Consider the following 12,521-nt stretch of genomic DNA (forward strand, 5'->3'; position numbering starts at 1 on the left):
CATGCAGATCTCCTCTAGAGCAGTGATGTTTTGGGGCTGTTGCTGGGCAACATGGACTTTCAACTCCCTCCAAAGATTTTCTAAGGGGTTGAGATCTGGAGACTGGCTAGGCCACTCCAGGACCTTGAAATGCTTCTTACGAAGCCACTCCTTCGTTGCCCGGGCAGTGTGTTTGGGATCATTGTCATGCTGAAAGACCCAGCCACGTTTCATCTTCAATGCCCTTGCAGATGGAAGGAGGTTTTCACTCAAAATCTTACGATACATGGCCCCATTCATTCTTTCCTTTACACGGATCAGTCGTCCTGGTCCCTTTCCAGAAAAACAGCCCCAAAGCATGATGTTTCCACCCAATGCCTCACAGTAGGTATGGTGTTCTTTGGATGCAACTCAGCATTCTTTGTCCTCCAAACACGACGAGTTGAGATTTTACCAAAAAGTTATATTTTGGTTTCATCTGTAACATTCTCCCAATCTTCTTCTGGATAATCCAAATGCTCTCTAGCAAACTTCAGACTTCAGTTCTGGGATTTTTTAATCACCATTCTTGTGATCATTTTGACCCCACGGGGTGAGATCTTGCGTGGAGCCCCAGATCGAGGGAGATTATCAGTGGTCTTGTATGTCTTCCATTTCCTAATAATTGCTCCCACAGTTGATTTCTTCAAACCAAGCTGCTTATCTATTGCAGATTCAGTCTTCCCAGCCTGGTGCAGGTCTACAATTTTGTTTCTGGTGTCCTTTGACAGCTCTTTGGTCTTGGCCATAGTGGAGTTTGGAGTGTGACTGTTTGAGGTTGTGGACAGGTGTCTTTTATACTGATAACAAGTTCAAAAAGGTGCCATTAATATAGGTAACGAGTGGATGACAGAGGAGCCTCTTAAAGAAGAAGTTACAGGTCTGTGAGAGCCAGAAATCTTGCTTGTTTGTAGGTGACCAAATACTTATTTTCCACCATAATTTGCAAATAAATTCATTAAAAATCCTACAATGTGATTTTCTGGATTTTTTTTCTCATTTTGTCTGTCATAGTTGAAGTGTACCTATGATGAAAACACATTTCAGTTGAAGGCATTCAGTTGTACAATTGACGAGGTATCCCACTTTCCCCTTTCCCTTTCTAATAGACCACTATAGTGAGAAGGGAGATGGACTGGTCAACATAACATAAAGGTCCAATCACACACTATTGAATGTATTGGCTGTTTCTGTCGTCTGGCTCCAAGTTTTCACGCCACAGACAGCGGGTTTAAGCGCGCTCAATAATAAGGGAGAGAGTCCGTCAGAGGCAACTGTTTTCCCTTCAGTTTTCCACCATCTGTGCGTAAGTGGGTGTGTCAAATGTAGGGTAGGCTAGCGCTTGGGTACGCACTCTGAAAAGAAGAAAAAGTTCATAATGAGTTTAGTCTGAAACCCGCCCCGGATTTGCAGGATGGCTCTCTGGACACGAGCGGACAAAAATGGTCAATTAGACCTTTTGCTCCGGGACCGCTGGATTCGGGTAGCGGGCGAATTGACCAGCGAGACTTTCACATTAACGGCCGAAGCAGAGATAAGCGGGCACGCGAACAACTTGCATTGCAACAATTCAGCGGACCTACGAAATGGAATATCAAACGGAAACGACCCAGGGTTAACGTCGGGAAATTCGAACCATGGTCAAATCTCGAACCCAGAACAACATCCGAACCATGGTGCGCTAGGACGAAGCAGTAGCCCAGCGCACGGGGGAATCAACAGGGGTCACTACGAAGGTTTTAGTGCAGGCTCTAGCAAGTATAATCGTGATAACGGTACGAACTCTGATTTTGGCAGCCCGGGGTCCAGTTACGGTAGTCCTAGATCTAGCTTCAGTTCCAGGCATGGCGAAACTTCCATCAATTTAGAATCCTGCGCATCGGAAGCTGTGCGTAAAGTTCGAGTTGTAAAACAAGAGTCGGGCGGGTTGGGGATCAGCATCAAGGGGGGTCGGGAAAACCGAATGCCCATCCTAATATCCAAGATCTTTCCCGGACTTGCAGCAGATCAGAGTCGAGCTCTTCGGGTCGGTGACGCGATACTGTCAGTCAATGGAAATGACCTCAGGGAGGCTACGCATGATCTAGCGGTGCAGGCTCTAAAAAAGGCCGGGAAAGAGGTTACGCTTGAGGGTAAGTTTTCAAACGCAATAGCGGGGATTTGAGAAGGCCAGTCATTCTGACAGCTGCCTCAACCAGGCCTATTACCCTAAACAATGTGCGCTTGATAGCAAAATAAAACTTTATTCTGCTTCGTTCTTGATGAAGGCCTACTATGGAGCTGTGGGCCAAGTATAGCATGTTTTTGACAATCAGGAAATAGACACAGACCTAAATAAAAGAAGATCACGAACAGCCAGTTGGATGATTAACATTCAGTATGTTGAATTTATTGATGCCCAGGATACTTTTTCAATTATTAAAAATTTAGGCAGGATTCAGGCAAAGCTTTAGGCTACAATGTTTCCTTTCTATTACATTGCCAGACTACAGCAAACTGGCTACAATGTAACCAGTTCACAGCCACTGACTCATTAGGCTTATTGTAAACAGAAAAGTAAGAACAGTGATTACAAAACTAGCTACATTGTATGTGGCAGTGGTTATTCTAGATAAGTCATTGTAGGCTAGAACAGTTAATTATCATGTTTGTGTACTCTTATATTGATTTTGGAGCACTTTGGTGTGAAGCCCTGGGGGTTGGAAACAACTGGTCAGGGGCTGAAATGCACTGTGTGGTGGATAGGCTTAATGCTTTGGAAATTAACCCTTTATGGGTGTAGAGAGTTGGTTTATGTGACACAGTTTGTCTCATTCTGTCAAATGAGGTCTCACTGTAAACCCCAAAATAAAGTAGGCTTAATTTTTTTTCTGCTTCTCATCTCAAATAGGCCTAATAGTTCAAAATAAGACTGTCTCTCCACTGAGGAACCTAGGAATTTGTTTAAGGAATGTGCCAGTTCCCTGTCAATGTTTGTTAGACTGACAGGGAGTGAGTTGTGATGTTAGTAAAAGGGCCCCCATTCCAATCTGTCTGCATTTTCCTCCTCATCCTCTGAAGACTCCCATAGGCCTAACCACAGATGGATGAAATTAGGTCGAAATTAGATTTCAATTTCCAGACCACTATGTGATGTACACAATACATAAACCCTAGACATTGCGGCAATTAGTGACTTCACATTCCTTAACCAGGTTGCTTCCAAAACCGGCATGAAACTGGCACACAGGCATGAATGTTGTGTTTCTAACAAATACAATAGCTACTTTATTGAGCTTTTCCTAATAAATATGAGCCCACGGTAATGGAAATGTAATAACTGAATAACATTAGTCAATTGGATCGTGGCTGTCTGTGTTTAGTTTGCCTGCTTATTGGTGGATAGAGGAGGAGACCATTGTCCGGTTAAAAGGAATAATTAAAACAGTACAATGAGACAGACTCTAGTCATAAAATGGGGACAGGCCCAATTAGAGAGAGTTAGTTCATTTATGTTGTTCACAAACCAAGACTTACTGACCATTGAACATTTCACTTGAGTATGCAATGCACTATGAGTCAAAGCATTAAAAAAGGGCCATCACATATAGAAGTGTGAATTCAGGTTAATGTTGTAACACTACTGGTTCTGATTCATATCAGTGGAACAAGCACGTTTGCCCTCCTTTCCCTCTCTCAAGTTGTTTGTGTTTGTAAACAGAAATGGATATCCACAGAAATATCTGAGTATAACCTACTTAGCTAAGATATTTGTTTATGTGGGATTCATTGCAGGACCAGTGTAGCAGCATGCACCTTGTGCATAGTGTTTGTGTAAAAAAAGATCCACCTACTGGATATATATACACTCTTTCCACTCATTTCCATGCCCTCCTTTTGTGATCCAGGTCAGGGTGATCAGAGGTGAGGAAGGGGGCAGGTTTGTGTGTTTGAAGGGGAGCAGCAAAGGGGGGCTTTTTTTAAAATTAGGCCAGATATGTACAGTACCAGTCAAAAGTTTGGACACACCTATTCAATCCAGGATTTTTCTTAATTTTTACTGTTTTCTACATTGTACAATAATATAATATAATATAATAATAGTGATTACATCAACACAATGAAATAACACATATGGAATCATGTAGTAAAAAAACATATGTTAATCAAATCAAAATATATTTTAGATTCTTCAATGTAGCCACCCTTTGCCTTGATGACAGTTTTGCACACTCTTGGCATTCTCTCAACCAGCTTCATGAAGTAGTCACCTGGAATGCATTTCAATTAACAGGTGTGCCTTGTTAAAGGTTAATTTGTGGAATTTCTTTCCTTAATGCGTTTGAGCCAATCAGTTGTGTTGTGACAAGGTAGAGGTGGTATACAGGAGATAACCCTATTTGGTAAAAGACCAAGTCCATATTATGGCAAGAACAACTCAAATAATCAGAGAAATGACAGTCCATCAGTACTTTAAGACATGCAGGTCAGTCAATCTGGAAAATGTCAAGAACTTTCCAAGTTTGTTCAAGTGCAATCGCAAAAACCATCCAGCATTATGATGAAACTGGCTCTTATGGGGACCGCCACAGGAATGGAAGACCCAGAGTTACCTCTGCTGCACAGGATAAGTTCATTAGAGTTAACTGCACCTCAGATTGCAGCTGAAATAATTGCTTCACAGAGTTCAAGTAACAGACAAATCTCAACATCAACTGTTAAGAAGAGACTGTATGAATCAGGCCTTCATGGTCGAATTGCTGCAAAGAAACCACTACTAAAGGACGCCAATAAGAAGAAGAGACTTGCTTGGACCAAAAACACGAGCAATGAATATTAGACTGGTGGAAATCTGTCCTTTGATCTGATGAGTCCAAATTTGAGATTTTTGGTTCCAACCGTTGTGTCCTTGTGAGACGCAGAGAAGGTGAACGGATGATTTCCGCAAGTGTGGTTCCTACTGTGAAGCATGGAGGAGGAGGTGTGATGGTCTAGGGGTGCTTTGCTGTGATTTTATTTATTATTCAAGGCACACTTCATCTGCATGACTACCACAGCATTCTGCAGTGATACGCCATCCCATCTGGTTTGCGCTTAGTGGGATTGTCAATTGTTTTTCTACAGGGCAATGACCCAACTCACCTCCAGGTTGTGTAAAGGCTATTTGACCAAGAAGGAGAGTGATGGAGTGCTGCATCAGATGACCTGGCCTCCACAATCACCTGATCTCAACCCAATTGGGATGAGTTGGACCGCAGAGTGAAGGAAAAACAGCCAACAAGTGCTCAGCATATGTAGAGTTGAGAATGTTGAGAACTCCTTCAAGACTGTTGGAAAAGCATTCGTCATGAAGCTGGTTGAGAGAATGCCAAGAGTATGCAATGCTGTCATCAAGGCAAAGGGTGGCTACTTTTGAAGAATCTAAAATTGAAAATATATTTTGATTTGTTTAACCATTTGTTTTGGTTACTACATGATTCCATATGTGTCATTTCATAGTTTTGATGTCTTCACTATTATTCTACAATGTAGGAAATAGTAAAAATAAAGAAAAACCCTTGAATTAGTAGGTGTGTCCAAACTTTTGACTGGTACTGTATATTTGAAAGGAGCCTCTCCAGAGCCTTCTACAAACCCCCTCCCCACCTGTGGAGTCTGACACACTGTTCTCATTAAAGGCCTGGCAGCACACAGTCTGGGGCAGGAGGAGAGAAAGACGTTCATGGGGAGGAGAGGGAGGTAGAGCTGGACAAACCACAGGAGGATTGTGGTCAGAAGAAAAACAGTGGTCAGGATCTGGGGTGTAGCCAGGCACACAAAGCAATACCCGGGTGAAGTCTACAAGAAGAGAAGAGCAAATTTGTGCATGATCAAACCATGGGGAAGGGAGAGGGGTACACAACAGACCATGGGTTTGTAACCTCAACTCCTTCAGCCAAATACTGAGTTGGAGTCTGTCAGATTCCTCCAGCTCTCCCCTTCCTCCTCGGTCTCATTCCTCTGCATTGCTGTGGCCATATAGGTATGGAGGGAAGGAGAAAAAATTAGCTCTAGCTATGTGTGATGGCACCTCTAGGGATCCAGTCCCATCTCTTTCTCTCAAACTCAAACACACACACCTCTGTGTACTGCCCTAATTAAAAGCAGCACGGTAGCTAACAGTTCTAATGAGATCTTTAAACAGCGCCAGCGAGGGACAGCAAGCAGAGTATTGACAAATGGAGATGGTGTGGTAAGCCTCCAACATGTATCTTTCCTCTGAGTGTGAGCCAGTGTCATGTTCTTTAGTCACCTATTCTTCAACCTGTGATGGCTAAAGCGTATCCGTAAAGATGTACCAGAGCTACAGTACAGTGGGAAAGGAGGAATGAGACCGAGACCAAGCCTGTACTTAAACGTTCCATGGCATTTATAACCACACTGGAACACTGCAGTGATATTGTGGCTGGAAGTCTTGACTGAGCATCTTTACAGAATATTTTCAGTACATTGAATCTAGAGTTGTCATTCACTACTTCATGTGGCTGTGTGTATTGGACATATGACACTGTGTAATGTATACTTTGCTACCTCAGGATTGCGCTGTATAACTGTAGGCAGCTCTGCCCATCTTGATCTCTTCAGGGTTGGGGTTAGGTGGTTTCTAGTCATGCTCTGGCCCATGTCCAGAAGGCCTGCCACTTTCTAAAACATGCATGCACACACATACACTCCAAAAGACTTGGATAAGCAGACATATTCACTGACACTGTTAGTAAGAGCAGTGTGGTTAGCAGGGACTTGGAAAATAGGTTCCAATCCTTGGCCCAGTGCCTTACCATGACTTCTCTCCTTCTGTCAAATTGCACACACACACAGTCCGCCCATACTTGTACTAGCAGATATTTGGGCCAATTACTTTCCCAAGCCTAATCCTCGCCTACATCCGACAATGACCTTGTCTCTTCAGCTACTCATTTTGAGTTTCTCCGTCAGAGCAGAGCGACCCAGAGCACTAAAGGAAGAGAGAGGGAAAGAGAATGTGTGAGGTGGAATGGGCCACGGGACCAAATTTGGAAACTGAATCCATGATTTCAGTCAAAACTATTATTCTCCAAGAAGCTGACCTGCTAAGCACACAACTGCCCCACCAACTCTCCAACTCAGAGCAACTCAACAAGAGACTAATACGTCCTTATAAAACATTTATTACTCTTTAATTGAGCGTTGTAACTTTTTCAACCACTGTCTGAAATATATGATCACTCTTGTGTTTCTTTTGGACACACTTTTTTACAACTTGAGGTCTATGCATATTTAATCACTGTTTATTTAGTGTTTCTGTGTTTCTGTAGTGAAATATATCAGGGAGGTTTCCCCACTGTTTAAGAAGCCGTCCTTGGTAGCAGACCTACCGTGGGATGGGGTGCGTCCTCAATCCCCCAACTTCAGTGGCAGTGAGGACTCGGGGTCCCCCAAACACAGCGGGGCCAAGGACCGAAAGGTCATCCCCCTCAAAATGTGCTTCATCAGCAGGAACCTGACTATACCTGACCTGGAGAACAGGTAAGGCCTGCGTGGGGGTGAGTGTGAGAGAGAATACAAAGAGGAGGAGTGTTGGTTTGGTATGTTTTTAGTAAGCTAATGATAAGAATTAATAATTGAAATTAATAAGTTATTGCATTTTGTAAATTGGTTTTCATTATACAGAGTAATCTTGAAGTAAATATAATTACAAATTAAAACCAAACAGAAAAAATGGACACAACTAGACACTATGATGATGAGTACTGTTGACTCCTACAGGCTCTTGGAACTGCACTCTCCTGATGGCCAGCACACGGTGGTGCTGCGCTGTAAGGACAGCCCCAGCGCCAACTCCTGGTTCACAGCCATCCACACCAACATTGCTTCCCTGCTGCCCCAGACTTTGGCCCACATCAACTCCTACCTGGGCTCCATCACCACGGGGTCACACCCCCAACTCAAACATATCAGCTGGCTGGCAGAACAGGTACTACACTCATAGGCCTTCAGAATAAATTACACAAACAAAACATTATTTAGAAATAACTAAATTATACTAAAAAGTACTGTATGCTGTTGTGAAATACACTTATGTACAGATGCACACATACAGTATTGTTTTGTTGTTCAGTCGTGTACCTTACTGCATGTGTACTGTAAAGAGTTTGTTTTATAGATGGTCACTGTATGCTTGTTGTGATATTCTGTAGTCTTTTAAATGTGCCGTCTTGTACTTTTGCTGTGCAAATCAGAAACAAATCAGAATTTATTTTAAATGCATTTGGCATAGGTACACATCATTTAAAAGAACAATAGAGAACAACATTGAAGAAATTGGAACAATAGGGAAAAGAGGGAAACAGCTGAACACAATGAAAGCAGCAAATAGTCCACAAAGCAGGTAGTGGTGTAATGTCGGTACGCCTGTTTAATGTATGGATATTGTCTGTGCAGGGTTGTTTACTTGGCCTTGTTGGGGGTTGACAGGAAGTACTTTGAGACAGAAAACCACAGGAAGCTGCTGTTGCATTAACTATTTCCTCTGGGCCCACCTAGCATGACACACACACCTACACAAACAGACATGGAAAACCTTATCAGTAATGACATAAGCACTTTGACACCTTTGACACTTTGACACCATAAGCACTTTGACACCTCATGCTGTCTCTCTTTCTTTATGGTGTAGGTCCAGTTGGATGGTGGGCGGCACCAGTTCCGACCAATCGTCATGGCACTGACAGAGAAAGATATCCTGCTGTTTGAATCAGTCCCATGGAACCGTGAGGCATGGTCCACACCCCTGCTCACACACCCACTACTCGCCACAAGGTACGTCAACAGGTTGGCCAGACAGCATTAGAATGTAGGTTGTATCTCTCTCTGCCTCTTTCACACTGAGATGTGTTGGCGTTTTGTTATCATAACTTATGAATCACTTAACTTGATAAAGATCACTCGTGGGAGGAGCAAACGATGAGCTGACCTTGTTTGGTGTGTACCCGTTTCTATGTAGACTGGTGCACTCTGGCAGTGCCCGCAGTTCCCCGGCGCAGGGGGCAGACCTGGTGTTTGCCACTCGGACAGGTACAGGGCGAGGCATTGAATCCCATGTGTTCCGGGTGGAGACGCACTGGGACCTGTCCTCGTGGACCCGGGCGCTGGTGCAGGGGGGGCATTCCGCTGCAGAACTGATTAAGGAGATCTCCATTGGTGAGTGGATGTGTATGTCTGTATCAGTGGAGGCTGCTGAGGGGAGAACGGCTCATAATGATGGCTGGAACAGAGCAAATGGAATGGCATCAAACACCTGGAAACCATGAGTTTGATATATTTGACACCGTTCCACTGATTCAGATCCAGTCATTACCACGAACCCGTCCTCCCCAATTAAATCAAATCAAATTTTATTGTTCACATACTCATGGTAAGCAGATGTTAATGCGAGTGTAGCGAAATGCTTGTGCTTCTAGTCCGACAGTGCAGTAATATCTAACAAGTAATCTAACAAATTCACAACGACTACCTAATACACACAATGTAAGGGGATGGAATAAGAATATGTACATATAAATATATGGATGCGCAATGGCCATGAGGCATAGGCAAGATGTAATAGATAGTGTAAAATACAGTATATACATATGAGATGAGTCATGTAGGATATGTAAACATTATTACAGTAGCATTATTTAAAAGTGACTAGTGATACCATTATTGAATCCATTTATTAAAGTGGCCAGTGATTTGAGTCTGTATGTTGGCAGCAGCCTCTCTATGTTAGTGATGGTTGTTTAACAGTCTGATGGCCTTGAGATATAAGCTGTTTTTCAGTCTCTCAGTCCCAGCTTTGATGCACCTATACTGATCTCGCCTTCTGGATGATAGCAGGGTGAACCGGCAGTGTCTTGGGTGGTTGTTGTCCTTGATGATATTTTTGGCCTTCCGTGACATCGGGTGCTGTAGGTGTCCTGGAGGGCAGGTAGTTTACCCCCGGTGATGCGTGAATACCGTACTACCCTCTGGAGAGCCTTGCGGTTGAGGGCGGTGCAGTTGCTGTACCAGGCGGTGATGCAGCCCGATAAGAGGCTCTCGATTGTGCATCTGTAGAAGTTTGTGAGGGTTTTAGGTGACAAGCCAAATTTCTTCAGCCTCATTCTTCACCACGCTGTCTGTGGGGGTGGACCGTCTCAGTTTGTCCGTGATGTGTACGTCGAGGAACTTTAAAATGTTAACTTTAAGATGCCACCAACCTCCTGTGGACTGCAACACAAACATATTCAGACTTATCACAGGCACACACATACTATTCCAATTACACACACTCACACACAAAGTTCTCACCCTCTCCTCTGTCCCTCAGGTTGCATGCTGAACAGGCAGGACGTTCGCCTCACGCTTCATTATGAGAAGGGCTTCACTGTGACCCGGGAGTCAAGGGAGCCTGCAGTGGGCACTGTGCTCTTCAGATACCCCTTCGAGAAGCTCAAGATGTCCACAGACGATGGGATCCGCAACCTTTACCTGGACTTTGGAGGTCCAGAGGGTGAAATGGTACATCGATGTTGGACACATTAGTACATTTCAGAGAGTAATGGTCTAATAGTCCCTTTAATATATTGATTGATCTACTGTTTCATATGTTTTATTTGGTCTTTGTCTTTTTAGGTGTTTGACCTGCACTCTGGCCCCAAGCCCGTGGTGTTTGTTCTTCATTCCTTCCTGTCGGCCAAACTGTCTCGTCTGGGCCTGCTGACGTGAAGAGGCTGGGGTCAGGCACATCAACAAATATTCCTCTTTTTACTATGCATCATTCATCACAAGCGTTCCAATGTATATGTGCTCTTTTTATGCATGTACTTTGTTCTTGTCAGGTGATTGAGTGATTTTTGTGAAGAACAGAGTATGTATTTGTTAATCTAAGTATGTGTAAATGCGATTGGGTTTGCAAGTTGTTGATTGAGTGTAAATGACCAAGAGCATACTGCCAGTGTGAATGGGTTTATACTTTTGCATTTGTGTTGGCTTTATAGTGCATGTTACCCAAAAACAGATAATCTAGCACATTATCTAAAATGATTTATAATCAGGATTGCCAACTGTGCCTTGTTACATGTAGTGATAAATGCTATTTTTATTGTGTAAAAGTTATGTCTTCAAAAGCTAATAGGTTTTAAAGCAAAGTAAGCCTTAAACATGCACAGCAATAGTATTATTCTTATACTGTAAACATGTTATTTCTGTATTGTTTATTCTTTGTATGTATATCCTATGTTTAGCATGACTCGACTATGGAAAAAGTTCTTATTTTGGAGCATTTACAAAATCACGGTGTAACACCAGTGACCCCTATGTTACCTGCCTCAGACACCCTTCCCTCCTGTAGGCTAGCCACACCGCCAAACCATTGTCCCATGCTGCCTGAGAACACCACTTCCCTTTACCACTCCATTCTGCATTGGCCTTAAGCCAAGTCTTTCTATTAGAGTTCATGATATGAGGTCATACCTAAGCTTCTCTACCTTTCTACTCTCTTCTTTTTCTGTGTTTCCTGTGGAAGTTCCTCATACACACCATGCAAACATGAGATGTACTGTCAATATGCATCCACAGTAAAGTCCCTGATGGGTCTGGGTCATGTTTTTGCCCGTATACTCCATCATGGTCATATTACATAATTAAAATAAGCAAAATACTTAAAGAACGTTCAAAGATGTTCATTCAGCACTATGATATCTGGGAAAATGTCATTTCAGTTGCATTATGGCTCATTTGCCTTAGCCTTCTGTCTCATCTTCAAAACAGGCTTCAGGTCCAGTTAGTAAAAGCTTTGGATACTTTTAATAGCACAAATAGGATGCAATTATTTTGTTTTATCCCTGTGTAAGCTTATCATGCTGTATGTTACCACTGGCTCTGATTGCTACATTATGTCATGGCTCTTATTCGGACCCTGCCTGACCACATGATCCCCCAGCTTGACTTAATATGTAAGCAGATACTGTAAGTGCCTAGTGGATGCTGCCAATTGTATGTCTGAACTCTATCCCACTTCAGTCTCTGTACTTTTAATAATTTGTAGGTATCAATACAGATCTGTCAAACATTGTTTAAAAAAAAAAATGTTTATATCTTTCTTCCATTTTGTTTCGAACAATGTACTGTTACTGCAAAGCATTTTTTTTTAAAGAAAGAGTGTTGAACCAAATGTATCTGTGGTAGCTTTGCGTTTGACACAATCATTTAGCAGGACAGCATTGAAGAAACATTGCTGCGGCAAACCTGTTACATGCTAAGAATTTTAGACTTCCAAGCCTGCACTCAAATATATATGCAATGTATGATCATCTAAAATGTAAATATCTATAAGAATAAAATCTGTTAATGCCCAGCTGTAACAGATGGTTTTGTTGTCTGATCATTACAGTGGAAAGAACTGGTTTAGAAAACCACACAGGGTAAAAATTACAAAGATTTCGAAATAACTTCCCTTCCTACCCTCGTTTTTTTCTGACTCC

At 42.7% G+C, this 12,521-nt stretch overlaps 1 protein-coding gene across 2 annotated transcripts; it reads left to right on the top strand.

The window, feature by feature from the left end:
* Positions 1-1,198: 1,198 nt before the first annotated feature.
* LOC110494252 (beta-2-syntrophin) lies at positions 1,199-12,401 on the top strand. 2 transcript variants are annotated; one of them, XM_021569184.3, is made up of 7 exons: positions 1,199-2,150; positions 7,332-7,542; positions 7,783-7,990; positions 8,693-8,835; positions 9,020-9,216; positions 10,367-10,557; positions 10,672-12,401. In XM_021569184.3, the coding sequence occupies exons 1-7, from the start codon at positions 1,433-1,435 to the stop codon at positions 10,762-10,764; spliced, it is 1,761 nt and encodes a 586-aa protein (XP_021424859.2). In that variant the 5' UTR covers positions 1,199-1,432; the 3' UTR covers positions 10,765-12,401. The 2 variants fall into 2 exon arrangements, with proteins under 2 accessions (XP_021424859.2, XP_090061712.1); XM_090205586.1 differs by having other exon boundaries at positions 1,405-2,150; positions 7,313-7,542.
* Positions 12,402-12,521: the final 120 nt, after the last annotated feature.

This window comes from Oncorhynchus mykiss, chromosome 2, assembly GCF_057628025.1.
Source record: "Oncorhynchus mykiss isolate SJ-2025 chromosome 2, ASM5762802v1, whole genome shotgun sequence".
In the NCBI taxonomy this organism is placed as follows: domain Eukaryota; kingdom Metazoa; phylum Chordata; class Actinopteri; order Salmoniformes; family Salmonidae; genus Oncorhynchus; species Oncorhynchus mykiss.

Excerpts from the sequence above, each read along its gene's own strand:
- LOC110494252 (XM_021569184.3), top strand. The coding sequence starts at position 1,433 with ATGGCTCTCTGGACACGAGCGGACAAAAATGGTCAATTAGACCTTTTG. Across the intron at positions 7,543-7,782 it reads ATACCTGACCTGGAGAACAG|GCTCTTGGAACTGCACTCTC; the intron begins GTAAGGCCTGCG and ends TGACTCCTACAG. Across the intron at positions 9,217-10,366 it reads GATTAAGGAGATCTCCATTG|GTTGCATGCTGAACAGGCAG; the intron begins GTGAGTGGATGT and ends TCTGTCCCTCAG.